The 26,724-nt window shown below is 39.4% G+C and overlaps 1 protein-coding gene across 2 annotated transcripts in view; it reads left to right on the top strand.

The window, feature by feature from the left end:
* Window positions 1–26,724, top strand: part of LOC126272356 (coiled-coil and C2 domain-containing protein 1-like) — a 97,593-nt gene that overhangs the window by 54,648 nt on the left and 16,221 nt on the right. For both annotated transcript variants that reach the window (XM_049975163.1, XM_049975164.1), the window contains exons 9-13: window positions 94–285; window positions 7,478–7,674; window positions 9,942–10,073; window positions 13,156–13,331; window positions 13,412–13,532. In XM_049975163.1, the coding sequence (XP_049831120.1) occupies window positions 94–285; window positions 7,478–7,674; window positions 9,942–10,073; window positions 13,156–13,331; window positions 13,412–13,532 (818 nt within the window). The remainder of the gene's footprint in view (window positions 1–93; window positions 286–7,477; window positions 7,675–9,941; window positions 10,074–13,155; window positions 13,332–13,411; window positions 13,533–26,724) is intronic.

Genomic DNA, 26,724 nt, shown 5'->3' with positions numbered 1-26,724 from the left:
AAGTAAGGTTTCACTATAAGCCATTTTACAATTGAGAGTAGTAATTTAGATTGCATTTATGTTGTATCCTGCTTATGGAGGTTTGTGTTTCAGGTTTTGCTCCAATTCCACAGGAGGGTGGATCATCAGCTTCTCCAGCAGGTCCTTCAAGTCCACCATCACAACCTCCAGTAGATGAGGAGACACCAAAACCAGCACCTCGTCCCCAGCCATCCCCTGCACCTACACCAAGAGCTCAGCCATCCACTCCACACGATGTTCAGCCAGAGTCTGAAAAAGCAAATGGTATACGTTAATACATGTCCGTTATTTGCACCTTGTAAACCCATCTACCTCCCTCCCCCATCTCTTTTGAATTTCGCAGATAATTTTTGCTTAGCCCCCTTGTGTTCCTATATACTGTAAAACCAGACTTGTGTTCCTCAAGAGAGATAGCAGCAGGGCCACAAATTATGGTACGGTAAATAGTAAATAATATCTGAAATATTTTTTGTTAACGTACATAGCTAAATAAAATGTACAAGTTAAATATGTGAACTGTTGTTCATTTAAGAGTGAAAATAGTATTTTTTATTTTCTGATGCTGACAGGAAAAATTTGGCTGCTTCCTTGCAAGTAATGTGTTTACTTTTGAGAAGTAGGCTTACCAATGAGAACTTTAATTTAGAATGCATTTGGAAGTGCTTTTTCTATCCCCTATCTTTCATAATAGGGTTTTATTAAACTACATGTTTTAAGTGGCTCTTGCTTTTGTAGCTTTGAACATTATGCATACATTTTTGTATACTTGTCCAGATTATTAGAAGGTGGCTTTTGTGGTTTAGGACTTGCCCATGTAGGTACGCTGTCTGATAAAAAGTATCCAGACACCTGTTAATGGACATTAATATGGAGTGTGTGCACACTTTGACAGCTTGAAATCTGCTGGACGCTTTCAGTTGTCTCAATGTTTGTGGAGGAATGGCAACCCATTCTTCCTCAAGAGCCAAAACCAGAGAAGGTAGCGATGTTCGACACTGGGTCTGGATCAAAGCCAACATTCTAATTCATCCTGAAGGTATTCTATTGGGTTCAGGTCAGGACACTGGACAGGTCAGTCCATTTCAGGAATGTTACTGCAGACAAACCATTGCCTCACTGTCTCACAGATAGTGCTTTATATCAGGGTACATTATCAAGCTGATATAGTCAAACATCATCTCTGAACTGTTTCTCTGTACTGTATGCAGTAAACAATGCTTTAAAATGTGTTCATATCCTTTTGCATTTAGCATTGACTTGGTGCAATAAGGTGGCCACACTCTAACAGCAAAAACCACCCCATAACTGTAACATCACCTCCTATGTATTTGTCGGCACTACACATGGTGGCAGGTAACTTTCTCTAGCCATTTGCCAAATCCAATTCCTTTCATTTGATTGTCACAGGGTATAGCATAACTCATCAATTGTTTCCAGTCACCCACAGCCCAGTGACATCACTTTTTACTCAACCTCCTATGTCGTGTAGTACCGACTATAGAAAGGCACCATTGTAACACATTCTTTTTGTTTTTCTTTACATAATCATTGTGTTAGTTGGACTACTCATAGCACTTCAGAACTCGCGAATGATTCGTTCCTGATTTCATGCGATTTTTACAACCCCCTTTCGCTATGCTAGATGGTCCGTGTCTATCAGTACAGGAGATCTGCTGGGTCTTGGTTTAGCTGTGGTTGTTTCTTCATATTTCCATTGCAGAGTCACGCCTTCAGCATTTAACTTAACCTGCTTAAGGGCTGAAATGTCGCTGAAGGATTTTTACTCGGGTAACATCCAGTGACAAGTTCACATTTTAAGTGACTGAGCTAACCTGAACAACCTATTCTCTACTGACTAAACAATACTCCCTGCTCCTTTTATAGTACCTGGTCTGCTTCTTGTGACATCTATTGATCAGTTCAGCATTATGTTTGGGTTTCCAGACACTTTTGATCAGATATTGTAGATGCAACTGTATGTGTCATACATGGAAGCAATTATGTTAATAATCTGATTATGTACACTTTGGCAGGTACTGAATGAACTTGTCTGCAGAATAATTTGTTATGTTTGTAGCCCATTGAGTCTCCTTTACATTGCATCTGACTTCTTGAATTGCATTAAGATGACGCCAAGGAGATGGCACATGCTGAAGTGGTATCTTCTACATCCATAGATTACATTTGCGTGCTCTGTCTAGTGTACTTGCAGTGCCATCACTTGCATCAAGCAGTATACTATAAAAAGTTTTCTTCTGCACTCTTTCTTTATCAAGTGCACACTCCATGCATTACTAACTGTGTAACTGGTGTGTCTGTTGAAGTTTTTATCACATAGTCTAATTTCCACAGTTTCTCTAATCACAGAATCCTTATCGTTCAAAGTAGGGTGAGAATTTTCACATGTTAAAACATAATCTTTGGTATAATAAGCAGGCTATCGTTGCCCACCAGTGATTTTTCAAAATTCCTGTACTTAAGGTAATGTTGATGTCACATCTATCAACAGTAGTCCATTTACTGTCCTATTTAAGTGCTACCACATTCACAAGGAAAGTTATACACTGTCCAGTCACATTAATGTGACCACCTTTCAAAAGCCTGAATAATCACCTTTTGCAGCATGGACCACTGTGAGATGTACAGAAAAAGAGTCATTTAGGTTCTGAGAAGTACCAACAGTTATGTGGAGTTATGCAGACTCCAGTGTCACGGCAAGCTGCACTAGGTTTCTTGGTTCAGGATCCATGACGCGACGAGCCTGATCGAGGTGGTCCCACAGATTCTCAATTGGGTTTAATTTGGGGGTTTGGTGGCCAGGAAAGTATGATCAACTCATCCTTTTGTTCTTTGAACCACATGTGACCACTGCAAGCTTTGTGACATGTCCCATTGTCCAGTCAATAGATGAAATCATGCTGAAGAACAACAAACTGCTTGTGGCATGTCGGCGGAACTCAGACAATGGAAGGCCAAGGTCAGAATATCAACAATTACGAAAAGAATAGAGTGCTACTCACCATAAGGGTGGCACACTGAGTTGCAGACATGCCCAATGAGAAGACTGTTATACATTAAGCTTTCAGTCAAAGCATTCTTCAGAAAAGAAAGGAAAACATACACATTCACACAAGCAGGTGCATCTCACGCACAAGTGACCACCATCTTTTTGCCACTCTAGCTGGACTGCAGATGTTTCATGCCAATGGCCATCTGTCGAATGGAGCACAAGACTTAATTCAGCTGAAAAGGCCACCTGTCACCACTCAATGGACATCCAGTTGCATTGGTCTGCAAATTCTAGCCTTTGTTGCCAGTGAACAGCAGTCAGCATGGGTGCTTGAACCAGGCACCTGCTGCTGAGGCCCATTCACAGCTACGTTCGCTGAACAGTCATTGAGGAGACACTGTTGGTAGCCCTCGGTTCATCTGGGCAGTCAGCTGCTCAACAGGTGTACGTCAGTTTTCCCGTACATTTCTCCACAGCCGTTGTTCACACCTGTCATCTGTGCCCAGTAGTGAACCACAGTAGCCTTGGCGCCAGATTTGTATAGCACCATTTTGCTATGTACAGTATACCTTAACTGCAGCAGCACGCAAACAGTTCACAAACATTTCCCATTTCGGAAATGTTACCACTGTTGATCCGAAAGTAAATGATCGTGCATCAGGTAAACCGCTCCTTTTCCACATTACAACAATGACTGCTGTTTTCCACATCCCCCCAATGTGCTTTATACACCCTCCATTGCTAGTGGGTTCTGTACATTGATGTTGATAATATGCAGTGCTCACATTAATGTGACTGAACTGTTACATCCTTAGTACTTCTCATAGTTTATTGCCTGATGTGAGAGATGGTGCAGCACGCAACACTGGACGGAGCACATAAATGTAATCTGTGGTGGTGATGTCATCATGATGCACAAATGTGCTCTGTGAATGTCGTATCACGACATAATCAAACATATCGGATTTCATCCTATGATTATAAAAGATGTAGCCTCACCAGTTTCATGAGAGTCAGACTTAGCCCCTGATGATGAAATGGAGGCAGTCATTGAAAGCGTGGATTTTTTTCTGAATTTGATGCAGGAAGTTAACCAGTAATTTTCAGGAGAGCAAACTTGACTAAAAACCAGAAAAATTATATTAGAGCTAGTTCAATGATATTAACTCCTTAATGCCGCATGTCATAAATTCACACCATACAAATACTGTGTTAATAATTGAGAAAGATAATTGTGCCAGTGCCAATGCCAGTAGGTGCTGATTCTGCATGAAGCTACCAATGCTGCTGACAAGTGAGTGTTTTGGGTACCCCTAAAGTGCAACAATTTTTGATGTGTACTTTTTTTTCTAGAAATTTATTCTAGCATTAAGGAGTTAATATTTGATTGTGTCATGGTATGTTTAAGGTCTTCGGCGACAGTGAGTTTGTCCCAGTGTCAGATCTATATGAAAGATAATGGAAACCTGGTATCCTTACTATGTATCAACTGGGAATAGAAAAGGCCAGCTGGCAGAATTATTTCTTGATATGTTATTACGAGTTTTACTGAAGGAAATCCACTAAGCTTGAATATAAGTGAGCTCTAGGTGAACCCGTAATAGAGATTCCATTTGGATCAAGTTCTCCTTACATAAACATCATCATGGTTTGCTATGCTCAAGCAGATTATTAGCAGGATGTGCCTGTGGTATACTGTTTTCATTTATGCTAGACAGTACTACATCCTCTCTCTTGACCTGATATGGACTCTGTAATGAGCCAGAATAATTAACCACTGTATGTGAGCTCAGAGATCTCCTGGTGTTTTACATGTAGTTTCCAGTGCACTGTCACCTTCATGATCTGTAGCTCAGGTGCCTGGCTCAAAATTGTTTCCTTAATATCTCTACCCAGCTCACACCTTGTATATGGGTATCCCTGTTTTGTGATGACCGATTCCTGCCATTTTTTGCCAGATGAATTCTCACCCCATCATGCAGGATATCCAGCTTATTAAAGAGATGGAAACTTTGCTTTATTTTTAATGTTATGTCAAATTATAATTTTTATCATTATCACTCCTTTCATTAAACAGTGGAAAATCTAGGATGGAATATAACAATGTCAAGAAAAATAGCTGATACTAACCAAATACTGGAGATGCATAACAGAAAAGACTGTCAGAAAGTGAGCTTTTGGTCAACAAGGCGTTTGTTGGAAATAGACAACACACACACCACAGTCTATGGCTGCTGAAGCCAGACTGACTTCAGCAGCTGGAGACTGTGTGTGTGAGTTGCATTTGCGTGCATGCATGCAGAAAAGACTGTCAGAAAGTGAGCTTTTGGCCAAGGCCTGTCATGAAGGCCTTGTTGGCTCACATGGACTGTGGTGTGTATGTTGTCTATTTCTGACAAACGCCTTGTTGGCCAAAAGCTCACTGTCTGACAGTCTTTTCTGTGACTCAGCATCTCCAGTATTTGGTTAGTATCAGCTATTCTTTTCATGACATTGTTATATTCCATCCTGGATTTTCCACTGTTTAATGAAAGGAGTGAGAATGATAAAAATTATAATTTGACATAACATTAAAAATAAAGCAAAGTTTCTATCTCTTCACTAAGCTGGATATCCTGCATGATGGGGTGAGAATTCATCTGGCAAAAAATGGCAGGAATCGATCATCACAAAACAGGAATGCCCAGGTACAAGGTGTGAGCTGGGTAGAGATATTAAGGAAACAATTTTGAGCCAGGAACCTGAGCTACGGAGAATGAAGGTGGCAGTGCCTGGAGACTGACTGTATTCTACGGAACAGGAATTGATTGTCTTGTTTCCCAGTGGGATAAATGTCTTAACATGTGCAGTGATTACTTTTGAATGGAACCATTCCATAGTCACCTTGTGGCAGGTGTTCAGTTTCCACTTGACTCCCCCTCATATGGTCAGAATAATTACTCATAGTGTGTGAGGCTGAAGTTCCAATGCCGTTTTGCACACAGTCTCTGGTGCACCACCACCTTCTTGTGACTTATCTCATGTGCAGTGTCTCACTCTGTACTTACTGCACCAATATTTGCCTCCAACTGCCTTGTTATTACCCTTTTGAAGAAGGAGTTGTTTCAGTATTCTTTCACCCTACTTCCATTGTGACTTACAATACATACCATGTGTTACTAACTTACGAACACTCTTCTTGCAACTGCAAACATTCTGCAAACCTAATATCACAAGTCATCAGTTGCTTATTAATCTACATCATTACTTGCCTCAATGAGATGGCCTTCTAACTGGCACGGCACTGGTGAATATGGATTTGCAACTTTGTAGGAAGTGACATTTTTACGGGTTTTTTCCAACTGCATTTAATGACCATTTCTTGTGGAGTCAGTAGCAACATTTAAGACTGCAGGAATCTGAAAACTAGTGTTAATTCTTGGACAGAAGGTTACTCTTACTCGCCACTTAGCATGATGTAGAGTAATATGTTTACTATATTAAGCTGAAAAGTATGCTGGCCATCCTACTGCATGTAGAGTTCTATTAACAGGTGCTTCGTGGTTTTTATCTCAGCTATGTCAACATCACTTTTTAACATATAACAAGTGAAAAAATTTCGATACACGTATTTGGCACTGAAACAAATGGGGCAAACCTTATCAGTATTTTCCCCAATGTTGCGCGCATCCAAAAAAGTTTTTTCCAAGGGTAAAAGACCAAAGGTTGGGCTTTGCGTATAGGCCAGGCGAAATAGAAATATTTATTGAATTGTGAATCCATGCACTTCCACACAGTGCTTACGTCACAGATTCAATATTATTGTTTCCAAATGCAAACACAACAGTTGTTTAGAATCCCATGAGAAGTTTTCTTCTTACATAGCACTTTGGTACAGTCAACACCTCTGCATATTGCGATGCCCCCAGTAAGTGATTTATAATGATTCACTGTTCCACTGATTAGATCAGCCTTTTTCAAATTAATATGTATCAGTTAACATATCTTTAAAAGAAATCTCTTTGAGCAATATGCAGCTGTGCATTTCAGAATAAAATCACTTGTCATTTCAACATTTAGGAGTGTTGTGTTAGTCTTCCTATTATGCAAGTCTGTTTATTATCAGACTGCTGACTCAGCATTGAATCTTTTATCCCATTCATCAACGAAAAATGAATACTTCTAATATTAATTACAATTATACATTTTCTCATTGGTGAACCAGATGAAAAGTAGGTAAATTAATAAACAAAGAGTTCATTGCACATGAAGCTATTTTTTGTTTCATTGAGATCTCCATTTCATGTAGTGAGATACTATGAATTGCTTTCATTCTGGATCTATATTAACATTGTATTTGTCTCTATAGCTATTTCGGAATCATGTAAAAGAGTACTGTGGATATTTGCATAATTACTTGCTATTTTTTTCTTACTGATACTAATTTATCATCTTGTTTTCCGTCAGTGCGCAAATCACCACAGTCCCGGCAGGAGAAGCAATTAACTTTGTTGTTGGCAAGGCAGAAGGAATTTAAAGAGGCTGCTTTGCAGGCAAAACGGAAGGGGGAAATTAATCAGGCAAAGGAGTACCTACGATTGGCTAAAGGCTTTGATCCACTTATTGAAGCCACAAATTGCGGATTGCCTGTGGATATGGACTCTGTAAGTCAAAAGAACGTATTTTCTGATGTTTCTTCTTCTTCTTCTTCTTCTTCATCTTCATCTTCATTCTCTTCACCCCCCCAAATAACTTTCGCACTAAATATTTAATAAAATGATGTATATGCAGAAAAGTCATGAAACTAAGATACAAATTGAGAGACCTGCTGTAAAACAAAAAATGAGTGTGTGAGTTTTCAAAGTAAACTGTTCATTTTATTAGGTCAGCCTTGTTTGAATGAATACATAGCTGTTCACATTGCTTGTGAAACATAAACATATTTTTTGTGCATTTTAGGGTTTTAGCCATTTCAATTATTTTACTTGTGCTTCTGGCACATAATGAAGAAGATTCTGGTATCAACAGGAAATGAGGTTTAAGATAATAAATTATAACAATAAAAAATGAGCAGACATGAATCCGAATTTCTCCTGGTCATTCTCCAAAACCCAAGCCACCTTCCTGGATGTTGACCTTCATCATGTTGAAGCTCACATCCACACCTCTGTCCACATCAAACCCACAAACAAACAACAGTACCTTCACTTTGATAGCTGCCATCCATTCCACATCAAACGCTCCCTTCCCTACAGTCTAGGTATTGGTGGCAAATGTGTCTGTTCCAGTGAAGAATCCCTCAATGATTACACCAATAACCATGACGAGTGCTTTCCTCTCCCGCAACTGTCCTGCAGACCTTGTCCACAAACAAATCTCCCGAGCAATACATTCCTCCCTGTCCAACAACCATGTTCCTACCCCCAGACCACACAGAAGCATCCCCCTTGTCACCCAATATTATCCTGGCCTCGAATACGTCAACAAATTACTCCGCCAGGGATATGACTTTCTCAGGTCAAGCACTGAAATGAGATCATCCCTTGACAATATTCTCCCCACACCTCCTAGAGTTGCCTTTCTTCACCCCCCTAACCTCCGTAACATCCTTGTCAAACCCTTCAATATTCCCAGACCACCTTGTCTACCCAGCAGTTCCTACCCCTGTAACTAACCCTGCTGCAAACCTGCCCCATGCATACCCCCACAACCACCTAATCCAGCACCACTACTGGTAAAACATACACAATTCAAGGCAGGGCCACATGTGAAACAACACTGTCATTTATCAGCTCACATGCCTGCACTGCACAGCCTTTTACATTGGTATGATGACAACTAAACTGGCTGAGCGCATGAACGGAGACAGACGAACTGTCTGCCTAGGAGATGTCCAATACCCAGTAGCGGAGCAAGCCGTCCAGCAAAATTCTAGGGACCTAGGAACCTTCTACACCGTACGTGCCGTTTGGCTTCTCCCACCCAACATCAGCCCCTCAGAACTGTGGAGATGAGAACTTGCACTCCAACACATCCTTTCATCCTGTCATTTCTCTGGACTGAACCTACATTAACCAACCTCACTCCCATTTACTCTTCAGTCTTCTCCTCGTTCCCTTTTGTCTTTAGCCATTCGCACATCTTTTCATCCTACGTAGTTGTGTTTATCTTTGTACTATATACCTCTTTACTTCTGTATGCATCCCCTTTGGTTTGAAGCTGGCACAGTACTTACAGTAGAATATCTTTGGCTTCCCTCTGACACCCATGCCTCCATCTTTGCTACCCTCCCTGTTTACCTTTCCCCTGTTGCTTCATAACCAGGGTTGTGAGCAACTGAATCCGCCTTCCCTTCTTCCCCTATTTTCCCCTCTCTCCTCCTTGACAAAGGAACAAAGTTCCAAAAGCTAGGATATGTAAATTTTCTGTTCTGTTTTGTTTATCTATTGGCTGTACAGAGCTAAGTACTGGCCAGCTCCTTTATCTCTTTGTTAGTATTTGAAACGGTGTTTTCTTATTTTTCCGATCCATACCAGTATTCGCAGTAAGGTATGCCAAATATCACAAAATGTGTGTTACAAGTGTAAATATTTTACTTCAGATAACTGCTTCTTTCTATCCTCTTGTGGAAAATTCAGATTGCTCCCATTGTAGCCTCCAATTAATGCAATTTCTATGCAAGAAGAAACTTGGCATTTTACGTAGCAACTGCATCTTCACATATTGGCCATGTGTTCGCTAAGTAGGCTTAGCAGCAACATTCTTTTCTGCTGCCTTTTGTATCTTGTCATTCTTTTCCTCACTGCACGATCAGCTGTGATTTTATGTTTTAAACAATGTGTTCTTTCCGTTGTCCTATTTCTGCTTTCTTGGTTCTCGGTTTTTGTTACTTTTACTTTTATTAATCAGAATTACTTTCTTTAAATTGTAGGTCCCAGTGCCACCAGCTACTAAAATTGTGTTGGAATCTGATTTTGATATTGTCAATGCCGATGACTGCATACCTGGAAGTGATTTAGATATATTTGATAAACTGGAAGAAGACTTATTGAAACAAGCGAAGGTTGGTATGGAAAGAACATTGTCAATGTTATGTTTGTTTTATATAGATTAAATGGAGGCTTAAATTAAGTCTACTTGTTTTGGCAGTTAATTTTGGCTCTCAGCTAAGAGTGTACACGTGTTCTCATTGAGTTAGCATGGTTAGGGGCCACTAAAGACATATATACTAACCAATGACAAGTTATCAGTAACTGTCATGAATAAGTTTCATTCTTATTTTGACAACATTGCCTATTTTCAGAATCAAATTTTCACTCTGCAGTGGAGTGTGCACTGATATGGAACTTCCTAGCAGAATAAAACTGTGCATCTGACTAGGACTTTAATCTGCAATATTGGCATTTTGCGAGCAAATGCTCTACGAACTATTCAGTTGTGAAAAGCTTAATACTTCCAATAACAAGCCTACCAATGGTCAGTTCTCTTTTGTCCACTGGTGGGCTTGTTAATGGAAGTTCTGGAGTCCAGTTGATTTAGGCCCCGCTGCATTAGATTTTGTTGGTTGCACATACTGGCATAACATGCTTAGTAAGTTGTACTGTTTCTATTTGAAGAGTCCATTGGTCTTTGCCATTGTGGTTCATACATTAATGGCAGATTACTCTTGGGGCTTGAAGGTAACTCTTTTGTGTAGTAAAACAGGTGGTATGTTCTGAGTAAATAATGTTTCAGTTTTCATTATTCAGGTACTTACTGTCTGGCAGCTGTCCTCAAAGGATTACCAGAGGCCGGCCGCGGTGGTCTCGCGGTTCTAGGCGCGCAGTCCGGAACCGTGCGACTGCTACGGTCGCAGGTTCGAATCCTGCCTCGGGCATGGATGTGTGTGATGTCCTTAGGTTAGTTAGGTTTAAGTAGTTCTAAGTTCTAGGGGACTAATGACCACAGCAGTTGAGTCCCACAGTGCTCAGAGCCATTTGAACCATTTGATTACCAGAGATTATGTTTGAAAAAGTCTTACTTCTAAATATGGGTCCAACACTTTGAAAAAATATGGCATAAAGAGATGAAACAGTAATCACTATCGTAGAAATTAGTAGTTTTTGTTCGAAACTTCCTGTGCCGGACCAAGACTTGAACTTGCCACCCTTGCCTTATGTAAGCAAGCCCTCTACTGACTGAGCTATCCAAGTGTGACTCATGACCTGCCCTCACAGCTTTACTTCTGCCAGCACCTTTTCTCCTACCTTTCAAACTTCTCTGAAGCTCTTCTGCATTCCTTGTGGGTCTTGCACTCCTGTGGTAAAGGATACTGAGGAGAATTGGCTTAGCCACAGCATAGAGGATTGTGTAGAATGGATTTTCCCACTACAGAGGAATGTGTGTTGACTTGAAACTTCTTAGCATATTAAAATTGTGTGCCTGACTGGGACTTCAACCCTGGACCTTGCCATTTTGTGGGCAGATGCTGTACCAACTATTCTTTTGTGAAAAGTAAAATAATAAACATGAATTACAGGCAGGTCGAGTTCAATTGTGGACATGGGCTGAAATGGACTTAAGGATTGGAGAGCATAGAGAGAGAGAGAGTAATGAAGGGAGGAGGGGGGGTATGGGAATGACTGGTGGAGAAATGGAAGTAGCACAAGGATATGTGGGCATTCTTTTGACTTGCTGATAGAGAGAATCAGCCATATACATTCAATTTTTGGAGGGAGAATTCAAGATGTTGACAGAATGAAGTGCTTTAAATTCAGTGTGGCATTGAATTTGCATGCTTACTTGTTCCAGATGCAGACAGTAACAGTGAAAGAGTAGTTTGCGAATGTTTTTATTTTATAGATGGTTACGACTAGGATATAAGATGGGACCTCATTAGCAATTGTGATAATGTGACATGTATTGGTAGTCAGGCAGAAAGCCTAGTTGCACAAGTTAACTTTTCATATCCTATGGAAATATGTTCCAAGACTTGTAGAGGACACAGATCAGTCTACTAATACTTGGCAACAGTATTTTCTGCCCAGTTGAGGTGCTCAGCAAAAGCTGCACTGAAGCTCTTCACCATTTTCTTGTGCACTAATGGGGTACCATCAAGAAAACGGAAGGTAGTTGTTGGCAGAATTCAGGACTAACTAGTTTCTGCATACTGAAATTGCTTGGGGGTTCAGTGAATTTAAGTCAAGTCCAATGTGTTTATACAGTACTTCAACCCTCTGACAGATTTTTTAATAGAATCAGAGGATTGACAATATCTAAATAAAGTATTAAAATAAATTATGTAATTGGAAAAATCACTTCCATAATTAAATATACGCTTCATAGTTATAAGGTTGTCAGCTCCTGTGGAGAACTTCTCAGTTTAAAAAATAATACCTTATTTTGAAAACTGTAAGGAGCGTTCAAATGAAAATCTGTGAAACTTCGTAAAACCAACAGATTTGAAATTTGCACTTGCCACTTTGGGTTAACATAATGAGACATGTAGGGACGCAAGTATAGTGCACATGTCACCTCCCTGGCATCCGAGGTCTACTTGTTAGGTTCCTTTAGCATGGGAAACAATAAACAGTGAGGTGTAGTGAGACACATTCCTAGCCTATGCAGGTCCATCAAGAGCAGTTAGCTTGGGTTGCTCACAGAGGGAGTGATTCTAGTCATCATATCACACATTCACATCTGTTCCAGATCACATAAAGTGTAATGGCAAAGATCAAGTGGGGGCAGCTTGAGCAGTGGAGGACAGGCTTCTGTCACAGCCACAGAAATTCTGGGAACAGGGAATCTTTTGGCTTTTGAAATAGTGCTCAGGCCTCCTGCGATTACTTTTAAAAAAAGACTTTAATCATACCCACAATGTTGTTTCATATCTTTTCCTTTGAATGCTCCTTATATTTATTGGCTGCTTTTCTGATAAATCATACATCTGTGAGTGTGCCAGAGAGCTGTACAAACAAAGCTATTAATTACCAAATCTCTGCTGCTAAATTACTTATGAAAATCTGATGAATATTGAACAAAAAATATTGTAGATGGTAAACCTTATTATCGTAGTGAAATACCCATATTTTTAAAATAAATGTTTGTTTCCGTATGAAACCAGAAAATTACTGACAAATTGTAAATAAAATGTCTTATTTTTTTAGATGTGTCTGACTACCAGAGACCATTTCAAAGCTATAGGTGACATAGCAAGTGCTAATAGATTTGAGCAGTTGGCAGTTCACTCCAAAAAGGATCTAGATGCTGTGCGTTATGCACATAAACGGAATGAGTCGATTCCCAAATTTCATTATGAAAATAAAACCTTTTCCATTGTGCAGTAAGTTCAAATTGTATTCCAATACCTAATGAATGTGCACATCTTACGGCATACTAATAATTGTGTTTCTGTTTTCATAGATGCTGTACAGATCTTGGAGACAATGATTTGGAGTTAACAATTGTCCAAGGTATCAACTACAATGTTACAAATCCAAAAGATGTTGATACATATGTCAGATTTGAATTTCCTTATCCAAATGTGAGTAATCATGTAACTTTAACATTTTCATTAAGTTTGTAACCATATAGAATAACTATAAATATTCTATCAGACAAAAAGGGGAGGGGGCAATGGAAACTCCAGGTAGGACTATCAACAATGTAGGAAAGAAGTCATGTCAAGTTGCAAACAGGCGCAACTAAAAGGCCAGAATGCCAGTCCAGGCCTGAGATGGCTGGAGTTGGCAGTCGTGTGTGCGTGAGGTGCCCTTGCTTGTGTGTGTATGGAGTGTGTCACGCTTTTCCTGATGAAGGCTGTGACCGATAGCTTGATGTAAGTGCCTTTTAATTGTGCCTGTCACAAAAAAAGATATGAATAATAAATACAGAAATATTGGCCCCACCCAGATAAACCCAGATGGTATGCACACACATAGGTGAGAGAGCGCACTCATGCATACATGTACACGTAGTACACACACATTTTTAATTTTTTTTGTTTTGCGGGACAATTGATAACATTAGTTAAAAAAAAAAAAAAAAAAAAAAAAAAAAAGTTTGCTGTTGGCAACTAGAGCAAACAGCGAGATGCAAGTTAATAAAACTTCATGTGGTTTTAACAGTGTGTATTTTATAATATTCAAATAAAGTGAACAAAGAAGAATAAAAACACAGCACATTATGGGCCTACAACTAAAAACAAGTAAGAAAACAATTGGATATGAGTGACATAAAATATTGCAAATCAACAAAGAAACATTGAAAAGAAGAAAGAAACACTTAAAAATGAGTCACAATAATGAAGAATTTTGTGATACCCAAGTGCTCAAGGACACTGCAAGATTGGTGTGTGACCGTGGGTGAAATGAATCACTTGAAAAATGTGACAGAGAAGGGCAAAAAGAAGAAATGGTGACAACAGGATAGTAAGACAAAACATCGAAAACATTGTATAATGAGGACAGCTGACAAAAAGGTAAAGCCACATGGTTTGTGTCGTGAGACATCCAAGGTTATGTGCGATAAACTTAAAGCAATACACAGGAGACAAGCTTTCTAAAGAACTTACCAGCTGCTTCAAGAATTTTATAGTGTCAAGTACAATAAAACCAGAGACCTGGCTGGTAATAAGTGCTCTACAGAATATAACATTTGAACTGAAACACTTCCAGTCAGAAAAGATGTTGGACACTATTTTCCCACTCCAAATATTTCCTCTTTTGCCAGATGAATGCAAATGCTTTTCTCCAGCATTGGATCCATCACCATATAGTGAGAAAACTACGTAAAAGAAGAGGTGCAACTGAAATGTAATAAGCTAGAAGATAGTACTGCTTTTGGTGTTTATTTTAACAAAAGTAAATGAAAGGATTGAATCTTTAACAGCTGTGGTGGACATGGATATTTTGCAAGAGAATGCAAGAAGCTTAAGAAGAGAGAACACTGTTCTGTATGCAAGAAAAATTGTCACAGAGCTTAGGAGTGTTACTTGAGAAATAAAAATAAAATTCAAGAATGTGAACTGAGATCTGTCAAACCCTGTCCTAACTGCAAAATGACTAACCATAGAGAAGAAAATGTTGTTTTAAGAATATCCCCCCCCCCCCCTCTCTCTCTCTCTCTCTCTCTCTCTCTCTCTCTCTCTCTCTCTCTCTCTCTCTCTCTCTCTCTCCCCCTCCCCCCCCCCTAATTATTTAGTCAATTTCAATTCCCTGTGACCCCTTGAATTAAAGGATGCCAATTTCTTCTGTCCTACTTGTGTCCCAAAGACTTTAGGGATTGGAATCCATTACTTCTCTGATGCCATCAGTCCATCTCATCCTTAGTTGCCCTCTTGTCCTTGTACTTTCAATCTTCCGCAGCATTGAGATCTCTTTTCCAGCAAATTGTGTCTTCTTGTGATGTTCCCAAAGTAGGCCAGTTTTTGTTTCAACATCAGACACTCCGAGGAGACATCTGGCTTTATTTGTTGTAATACCAACCTATTTGTTTTCTTAGCATTCCATGGAACAGTAAGGAGTTGCCTTCAATTGAATGGAGACTATTCTGTGACATTCTGCCTTTCATATGACCCAGATCTCTTTCATACACCACAAATGGAAAGACATAGTCCTTGCTATACATATCTTTGTTGTTAAAGTTACGTCTCTAGTTCTTAGACCATTGTGAAGTTTGGACATTGTCTTCCTACCAAGTAAGAAATGTCTCTTGATTTCATGACTGCAGTTACATCACCTGAAATTTGTGAATTGATGTATTCTAACATAAAAAAAACTTACATTGTTCTCCACCAACGTGACATGAAGCGATAGGCATCTTTGCCATAATTTTTGTTTTGTTTACAGTAAGCTTTAGTCCAGACTGTGCAGTTTTTTGCATCATGCATCTCCTTTAGTGAGGGGTTCATGAACACTTCTTCTCCATCTGCCATCAGGATGGTATTATCTGCGTATCTAAGAAATTTACATTTATCCCACCTATTTTAATTCTGATTTCTTCTTCATCTAACCCAGCATTGCTCACAGTATGCTCGGCATAAATTTTGAATAAATAAAGTGACACTGTACAATCTTGATGCAGTCATTCTGAACCTTGACCCGATTAGTTGCACCATATAGGGTTCTCGTTTTAGCTTAGTTTTGTGGTAAATAAGATGATATGGTACTCCAGTGCTTTTTAGTACTTCCCATAATTTAATGTGGAGGACACAGTCAAAGGCTGTAGTGTGGTCAATAAAGCAGACATTAAAATCTATCTGGAATTCTCTTGCTTTCTCCCTAATACATTGGATGTTGGCAATTTGATCTCTGATTCCTCTTCCTTTAGAAATTCAGCTTGTTCTTCAGGTAGCTCTCAGCCTGTAAACTGGCAAAGTCTGTTTCATGAAATTTTAAGCTTGACTTTGCTAGTATGTGAGATAAGTGTGATTGTTCTGTGATTGAAACACTCTTTAGAAATTACCTTATTTGGAGTCAGGAAGAATACAGAACTTTTTCAGGATTTTAGCTGCTCCTGGGTTCTCTATGTTTGCTGACATACAGAATGCAACACTTCCACTGCATTCTCTGTGATGACTGTCAACAATTCTGCAGGAATTCCATGATGTCTACTAAGCCTTCTTTTAACAATATTTCTTAGGGCCCATTTGACCTCAGTTTCTTAAATCTCTGGCACTGGTTCTAAGATCACATTAACCTCGCCTGCACTTTGCTTTCTTATACTAATTTTCGACATATTCCACCCATTTTTCCGTAATGTCGTATGCATCTATTAGATCTTCTCAATTTTATCATTTACTATTCTGAGTTACACTTCGAATTTTCCTTTGATGTCTAAAATTTTGCCCAGATCCCTTGTCTTCCCCATTCTGTTATTCTCTTGTACTTCTTTGCATTATTCATTTAAGAAGGTTTTCTTATCTCTTCTAGATAATTTTTGAAACTCTGCATTTAATTCAGGCATTGTTGTTCTATTCCCCTCAAATTTTACTGATTTTCTTCCTGCTGCAATTTTCAATGGCTCACCTGATAATCATCTAACCTTTCTGTGATTCGTTTTCTTGGGAATTTGTTTTTTAAGAACATAGACAGCACACAAATAGCAGCTTCTGCCCTTGAAGACATGAAAGAAGAGAAAGTCATTGAAGAAAACAAGAAAGAATACACAGCAGTTATTGAAAATGTTCACAACAAAGGAAAAATTTCAGAATAAACTAACGAGCAAGAGCAGTGTGATGCAAAGCCATACGTCCCACCACCCATGAGGTGCTTTCGGTGCTTGCATTTCAGGAATATGTCTTCACGATGTACGGCAGACCCTCTACGCGGTAAATGTGAACACCTATAAGAAGAGCCCCTGTGTTGTGCCACGTGTGTTCGTTAATTGTAACAACTGTCAATCTCCACATTTACCAGATTGCCCAGCTTATAAGAAGGGAAAGAAGATACAAGAGTATAAGTCCCTTGATCATTTATCTTACACTGAGGCTCATCAGAAAAATGGCTGACTTCATGCTGTTTCAAAGACTTGTACTTTTTGTGTCTGTAACGTCCTTTACCCTCTTCGTTCTTCCAGTCCTGTCTCCCTCTGCTCTTCCACTCCCCTGCAGTTCCCATGCCCTCCCCTCCGGGTGTCACTGCCCCTTCCCATCTAAAGAAGTGTTCTTTGGTGCTTGAGAGATGCAAGGAGGACTGATCCCAGGAGGGAGCCCATCACTGGCAGGCACAACTTGGCCACAGGGCATGAAGTCTGTACATCTAAAATTTACATGGTCTCTCTTGGTTCCAGACCTCACAGAAGCCTGCTCTCCCTCCAGACCTTAAGTCTGAGAAGGACCCGTTGTCCCTTGACAGTTATCAGCCAGTTCCTTGAATCGTGGGCCTATTATATCCTTACCAATGCGGCTTTTGGGAGGAATGGTCTCCAATCAATCATCTGCTTCGATTGGAAACCACAGTTCGACAAGGGTTTTCTCAGCACTGTCATATTGTCGCAGTTTTGTTTGCTATCAATAGGCCTATGTCATAGATTGATGCAATCACATCCTCCTCATGCTCCATGAGTGACCGCAGAGTCCAACTAGACCCACATGGCAACTGTGGCTGTTCAGGGTCTGGGTTGGCATTGTTCTCAGCTCTCTGTAGATCCAGGAGATTGACATTAAAAATGAAGTTGGTGTAAGGTAAGTATTTGCTGTATTTCTTTATCACAACTTCTGCTAAATTTCTCCAGAAGTTTTGCGTTAAACTATATTACATCTGTGCATCAGCACTACCATGTCCTTCAGACACCTTTTCCACTGGAACATGTAGCACTTCTGTTGCTGTTTCCTGGAATTTTAATGCTAAGCGACAAGACTTGGATCAGATGTATTCTGTTCCTTTGATAACGTCAAATGGTGAAATTTCAAGTAATTTACAACTTTTGTTAAACTTTCTTATGGGTTGTAGAGGGATCTGGTATGTGTTCTGCATCTTCAACTTTACATTCATCCATCTCTGGCAAGTTGCATAAGGTACACTATAAAATGGCTTAGTGGCATGTTACACAAAGCATAGTACGTGGGTTAAGTTCAGGACTTTTGTATTTCCTTGCCATGGTTAAAGAAACAACTTTCACACATTTCTCAGCAGTTTTTTTTACCGTATTTCTTAACTGTCACAGAAAATTCTTTGTCTAACTTCAAAAGCTCCTAGAGGAGCGTTTGATGAGAGGAACAAACACTGTTAATATTTTTTTGGGAACTTCTTAGCTCCAGTAATTCAAAATTGGATTCGACATGTATATTAAAACACTCTTTGCTGCCGCCGTGACTACCATGTTAGAGAACACTTAAGATTTAAATCTGATGTAGAAATCTTCGTGTAGCATGCGGAGAGTTAGAACAGTTACAAAACTGTAACCAATTCACTGCAGTCACACTTCCATTACCCGGTAAAACTCATGTATTTCTTTCAGATAACTTACCAGATAGAAGAATTTCTGAGAGAAGCAGACAGATGTGTAGAAAGCACGAAGTCAAAAGACTAAAAAGTTCTCCAGAGATCTCTCTCTCTCTCTCACACACACACACACACACACACACACACACACACACACACACACACACACTCAACTCGTATTGTCTGTGAGTGCTAATGATCAACTGAATTTCATCATCATTGTCTGCAGTTTCAGATTTTGCACTGCCACATAACACAGTTGGAAGTTAAGCATCCACAAAGTCATCACAGAGGCAAGTTTCTGCATTTTTGAGATTTCAGAAATCTTCATAATATCCTTGTGTAATCCATTCAGTAAATTTTGCAGTCTTCCCACTCTTTTTATTATCTGTCACTTCAAACAATGTATGTTACAGACAATTAGTTCAAGAAAACAAAACTTTAGGCCTTTGATACTTGTACAAACAGGTGGTTTACAGCTGCAAAACCACACTGATTTATACACCTGTGGACACACATGCTTAAAAGCTTCAACCACAGTAGCCCATGGATTGCAGAATTGCTTAAAATGTTAACTGCAATGGGTCAGTGTTGCATATTGATTCTTGTATTAGCCACAGCATGTGTTAACACTGGGTCATAGGCTGTCAGGCATTTTTTATATTGTCCTGTTTATTCTCCTTCTGTCTCCACTTTGCAAATTCACCAATTTCTGTGAATCTCAAACACAGCCCTGATTAGAACCTGTAATGTAAAAATCAAGACATTAAAATAATTATTGTAGTTCCAGTTTGACATGCATCGGTAGACTATTACTGTATGGAGAATTTTGACTGTCTATGATTATGGGTACTACAGGAGGTCCCACATAAAACTGATATGTCTCATGGCCGAGTTTCAAGTAACAGCGAACTAACTAACAAAAGAATAGATAATAGTAACATAAAAAATCAAGTAGGTACCTGTTTCAGGGTGTATACATGGACGAGGAAAAACAATTCCCGGTTAAAAATACACTTTTTCCCAGATGAAAATACACTCTTTCTGTGTTAAGTAACACTATACTCTTCCTTGGAACTGTAAAACTTAACAGTTCTTTCAATGGGGCGATGCGCTTTTTTAAGCCGGTCGCAGCTCATGTCAAGCAATCTTGCCAGCCAATGACAGAGGATATTCAGAGCATAGGACACGTGATGTAGTCAGCCAATAGCAACATCACTGTTAAGTAGTGCGAACACACAAGTAGGAAAAAGCGATGGTTTAACTTAATATACATAGTCTTGCTTCTGCTTGCCACTTAAGTGTGAATTGCAGAGCAACGATGTAGATGTAGATGTGTAACATTGGTCTGTAAGATTAATAAGCTGCAAGGGAAACTAAGCTTTCACACATAGTGTTGATATTTTTTGCGCGTGTTACGCTTTAAGATACATAGCACAAATGTGCTAGTAAAATTTTTAACGACATAAATGTCTGATCTTCTGGGCTTGAAAATATTCTAAATGGTCGCCCTCAAAGATTTTTTTTATGAATGAGAGTCAAACGTGCACAGCGTTCATTTTTGGTAAAAGGAAATTTACTTTGAAAGTAATGCTTCTCAAACAACCATTCGGAATATTTTCCCTCGACCTGTTAGAAATATATTTGCTTCAGTTGGTGCCAGAGCGTCGCCGCACTTGCGCAGTCACGATGGTGTAGGAAGCCTGTATGTTTGTACGTCCAAAACATTAAAACATCTTACATTATGTCATAAAAGAAACAAGATATTATAGGATACTCCAAGAGCATGGGAATTTTGTGGACCATACTAAAATGCGTAATTTGGCTTAAAGTGCACATTTGTATGTCCATATTCAGATGTAAATTTTCTTTGAGTACCAGTACTGTATTATCTCATGTTTGGTTCTTTATTATTGCATAATGCCATACTTGCTAGAAGATGAAAACGTGAACTTGAAATACAGCGAACAGTTGAAACTAGCCAATAGTGTGGAATTAAACACTTCGTTTCAAATAAATTGACTGCCTTCCTCAGCGGAAAAGATTAATAAAAGTCAAATTTCTTTAAAAACCCAATAAAAAATTACTTCATTGTTCTGCAAGGCGATTAACGCTTAACTGTCAGAAAGGTGGAAACAAAATAAAATCTGAAACTAATAACATATTTTGATGATGATGAGGTCCCATACTCAGAGGAGCGTAGGGGACGATGCAGGGGAGACCCTTTAATAATTATGTGAATGTGTTTTAATTCACTTGCATGCTCCCGGCTACATAAATTCATTTTATTTTCATTTGATGTGAGAGCAACAAACGAAGAGGAAACAGCAAAACCACTTAACGTAAACACAGGCCATGTGGAGACTACCACCTTCCCCATTACAACTCGGACTGCTCTGTGCATCAGCTCTGGATCTACGTTATTTCCAAACTTATCTCCGAACTGTGGCAGTATTAGATAGTGGCGCTCCCCCTCCCTCGAACGTTTGAGGTAGGACGCAAAAAATTCAAAAAATGGATTTTTCAAAAATATCTTCACTTTGTAGCTCAAATTTTTCTGAAGAGTCAGATACATAAAACATACATGTTTGAGGGAACGTAAGACGCATTATTTGGTCTAAGTGTGCCGAAGTGTAGTGCCACGCCTCTTCAAACAGCATTCTTCCATCGCACGCCTCTGTATTTTGCTCTGTGGAATTCAAACGTGTAATTGTAATGGGTGCCATCAGACTATATTCAGTCCAGTGGAAATTAAAATCTCCTGTGGTGCCTCTCCTGCTCCCAGTCGGTCGGTTTGACAGCCTGCCCCACTTTAAAAAAATCTTGAAATTAATAGTGAATGGGATTATTTGTAATCGAGAGAACAAGAACTCTTCAGAAAATTTGCACTTTTTACTGCCTATTATCTAATAACTTGCTGTTTTGTGTGACATAAAATTAAATATAGGATACATAAAATGAGTAAAGACAAGAGACAAGCAAGACAGTACACATTTCTTCAATCTGTAAGTCCTAGCTTTTTTTTTTTTTCCTCTCTAATCTTGCCACAGATTTATGTGGCATACTTCCCTTTCTGAGAAAGAATCATTACCTCATCAAAGTTCGTGAACGTTTTGCTACATGAAAAAATGAAATGTCGTTATCTAATACTAGAAAAGCTGTTAATTCAAATAGTACCCAAGACTGGTGGGGTTTTCCAATCTGATTATGTGTATTTTGTCACTCTCTGCTAGACCAAATGAAATAAGCCTGCCTAATATTGCAACAATTGTTACACACACCAAATAAATGTGACTGTTTTGCCTCAAATCGTCATTTGTATAACACAACAGACTATAATTCACGAAGTACCAATATCATATGCCTATTAAGCCTACTAAAAGCAAAAAGTTTTATGTTAGGTAATAGTTCCACGTTTCATTCATACTCTCTAGCTTCTGAAGCATGAGATGGAAGAGTAGTAGTATGAAATTTTTATATAAATTTGGAATCGTCATATTCTTCTGTAATTTGTGTGAGTCCCCGTTTCTTCTCCTTCCTCTGTCTAACAAACAATCTTGTCATAACTAATTCTGTAACTATTCCTGCCAGTTTCAAAACTTGTTCTCTGGTTAACTTCACTAACCCTGCCACAATCACCGGTTTAGTATCCCCCATTTATTCTCCAGTTAGGCGTTATTGCCTGTTCGTACAATGTGTTTTCCGCGCTGTTCCCAGAATAGAACTTCAGTGGCTGCTGGCCGGGGACTGTATAACTGGCCCTTCGTAGTGTAGCGGTCTGGCCAAAAATTTTCTGTCAAAATTTCATTCTCTTGGATCATGGAGAAGACATTACATATTCCTGTTAGCCGTTTATTTCCACTATGGTAGTCTGAATCTATAGCTTTTGCTAGTAATTATAACAACGCTGATCATTTGCAAACCCAGTCAACCACATAAACAGCGATTGGTATTCTCCCGTTCGGCTTTATTCTGCTCAGCTTGTATAGACCCGTCCGCTTTTGTCTGCAGGTAAGTTTACTTCTAGATGAGACAGGGAGTCCCTCTGCCAGAGACATCACGTACTCTATGCACGCATTCAAAAATCAACTTATGATTCATTCAGAAATCAACTTACAATTTGTTCAACAGGGATGCGTTTTCAAAATCATATGAGTAATCGATAGGCCAACGTACACTGGATGCTAGGTGCTTTATGAAACAAGATCTTTTTCCTCAATAATATGAATTTGTCCCCCCCCCCCCCCCCCCCCCACCTTCCCCGAAACACCCGGGGTAGATACCCCGGCTTGCTCCTGCCCTCTAGTTCTGGGCCTGTTGCGCATACATGAATCTGACGACTTAGGCACACCAGTGTGAAATTTTTCCGGATAACATCTGGCTGCTTGCTGCTTTTGCTTACTGTCACACTTCTGTAGCCAGAAGTGGGAGAAGGTACTACCACAGTCTGTTAGACTGTGATACTACTCATACGCGACTAAATTGCACATGCGCATAAGCTCGCTCGCAACCACTCAAATGAGTCTAATGTAAACAGTTGTGACGTCACACTCATCAGAGGCAATTTGTTGTTATGAAGCATTGCATAGTCTTCCTAAAGCCTTTGACACATTTTGCTGTTAGCAGACGCTTGCATGAGCACTGTGTTTTGTTGTTGTATATGGTGCATTTCCTTTATAACTTTTTTGCTGCAGTATTATTCTGCAGTAGCGAGGTACAGTAATATTCTTTGTTAGAGTACTGGTTCTTACCAGTCAGTCACAAAAATTTAACTGAAAACTAAAACAATGAAAAATTTCCAGAAATCTAAAAAAATTTCTGGAATTCTCAAAAAGTTCCCTGGTTTTTCCCAGATGAAAAAAATTCCCGGTTTTTCCCAGCTCTCCCAGTTGTCCCGGGTCGTATACACCCTGTGTTTAAATGAGATGCTGGAAGTTGTGGCTATGGGCATCCAGGCATTGCTGATTTCGTGTGACGATGTTACCAGCAACACACTGTAATTCTGCGGTCATGAGGTTGTTAATTTCGCTAGTAATGTTCTGTGTGAGTATTTTCAGCAAACAATTTGCTTTCTAGATTGCTCCATAAATAAAAAATCTCACAGTTTTAATTCCATGGACCTTTCGGGCCTGAGACCTCTGTTGAAATGTATGTCTTCAAGGAAAATGTTGGTGATGTGGGCCATATGTTGGTTGGATGTGTGAGCGGTTATTCCATCCTGTTGGAGTACTGCAAACAGCTTTTCTGCAACTATTAATTGTGCATAGAAAGAGTCAAAGATCTCGAGAAATCTGGTATTGTTTAAGGTGTGTAATGGAAAATATGGAGCCAAAAATACACATCTTCTCTGAGTGAATAGGTTCTTCATGGTAAATATGTGGGTTGGAACAAGTATGTGCAATTCTTTCAGTTTATATAACCTAACAAATGAAACCAGGCCTCATTTGAACATGAATTAAAGCAAGGGGTCCCAGTAACTGGTAGCAATTGATGTCAACAGCCATTTACAGTAATTAACTCTCTTTTCTTGATCCTAAAATTTTAACTCTTGCACCACACCCACACAATAGGCTTTTAATTTCATATCTTTACTGTATAATGTACAAGATACACCAACTTTATGTGATAATCTCCTTACCGATTTGCTAGGACATCTTGTAATGTCCTTCCAAATTCTGTCTTCAGTTCCAGGGGTTCCCTCTGTCAGTCACCTATTCCTGTGTACATTATAAATGGATCCTACAGCCCTCCATTTCTTGTAAAGATCTTGAATAGTGCTAGTTGTGGGGATTTTCTTACCAGGGTACTTGCCTTGAAACATTTCTTTACATTCCTTGATGGAGCCTGTTGTTATGTAACACTCCACGATATCAATTCATTGTGCTACCCCATTTCTGTAACAACTCAACAATAAAAGCCTCTCACAACAACTGACAAACAGCTGCACTCAACTTTCCGATAAAATAGCTGCACTCAACTTTCCGATAAAATGCAGTACAGCCAACATTTTGAGACAGCATTGCCACTCCACAGGAAATTCGACTAGAGATGATTAACCAGTATGTGAGGTGAACTGGTCTATGTCGGAAACCCAGTATTTCTACAAAGCTAAATGCTTCACATATATTTATATACTGTTATCAGGAGAAAGAAAACTGGCATTCTACGGATCGCAGCGTGGAATGTCAGATCCCTTAATCGAGCAGGTAGGTTAGAAAATTTAAAGAGGGAAATGGATAGGTTAAAGTTAGATATAGTGGGAATTAGTGAAGTTCTGTGGCAGGAGGAACAAGACTTCTGGTCAGGTGACTGCAGAGTTATAAACACAAAATCAAATAGGAGTAATGCAGGAGTAGGTTCAATAATGAATAGGAAAATAGGAGTGTGGGTAAGCTACTACAAACAGCATAGTGATCACATTATTGTGGCAAAGATAGACACGAAGTCCATGCCTACTACAGCAGATGACGAAGAAATTGATGAAATGTATGATGAGATAAAAGAAATTATTCAGATAAAGGGGAGACGAAAATTTAATAGTCATGGGTGACTGGAATTCGAGTGTAGGAAAAGGGAGAGAAGGAAACATAGTTGGTGAATATGGATTGGGGCTAAGAAATGAAAGAGGAAGCCGTGTGATAGAATTTTGCACACTTGTTTCAAGAATCATAAAAGAAGGTTGTATACATGGAAGAATCCCGGAGATATTAAAAGGTATCAGATAGATTATATAATGGTAAGACAGAGATTTAGGAACCAGGTTTTAAATTGTAAGACATTTCCAGGGGCAGATGTAGACTCTGACCACAATCTATTGGTTATGAACTGCAGATTAAAATTGAGGAAACTGCAAAAAGGTGGGAATTTAAGGAGATGGAACCTGGATAAACTGACTAAACCAGAGGTTGTGCAGAGTTTCAGGGAGAGCATAAGGGAACAATTGACAGCAGTGGGGGAAAGAAGTACAGTGGAAGAAGAATGGGTAGCACTGAGGGATGAAGTAGTGAAGGCAGCAGAGGATCGAGTAGGTAAAAAGATGAGGGCTAGTAGAAATCCTTGGGTAACAGAAGAAATATTAAATTTAATTGATGAAAGGAGAAAATATAAGAATGCAGTAAATGAAGCAGGCAAAAAGGAATACAAACATCTCAAAAATGATATCGACAGGAAGTGCAAAATGGCTAAGGCAGGGATGGCTAGAGGACAAATGTAAGGATGTAGAGGCTTATCTCACTAGAGGGGTAAGATAGATACTGCCTACAGGAAAATTAAAGAGACCTTTGGAGAAAAGTGAGCCACTTGTATGAATATCAAGAGCTCAAATGAAAACCCAGTTCTAAGCAAAGAAGGGAAAGCAGGAAAGTGGAAGGAGTATATAGAGGGTCTATACAAGGGCGATGTACTTCAGGACAATATTATAGAAATGGAAGATAATGTAGATGAAGATGAAATGGGAGATACGACACTGCGTGAAGAGTTTGACAGAGCACTGAAAGACCTGAGCCAAAACAAGGCCCAAGGAGTAGACAACATTCCATTAGAACTACTGACGACCTTGGGAGAGCCAGTCCTGACAAAACTCTACCATATGGTGAGCCAGATGTATGAGACAGGCAAAATACCCTCAGACTTCAAGAAGAATATAATAATTCCAGTCCCAAAGAAATCAGGTGTTGACAGATGTGAAAATTACTGAACTATCACTTTAATAAGTCACAGCTGAACGCGAATTCCTTACAGACTAATGGAAAAACTGGTAGAAGCCGACCTCGGGGGAGGTTCAGTTTGGAT

This window comes from Schistocerca gregaria, chromosome 5 (genome assembly GCF_023897955.1).
Source record: "Schistocerca gregaria isolate iqSchGreg1 chromosome 5, iqSchGreg1.2, whole genome shotgun sequence".
NCBI classification, from domain to species: Eukaryota; Metazoa; Arthropoda; class Insecta; order Orthoptera; family Acrididae; genus Schistocerca; species Schistocerca gregaria.
Note: the sequence above shows the minus strand (reverse complement) of the source record. Positions and strands in the feature narration are given on the sequence as shown.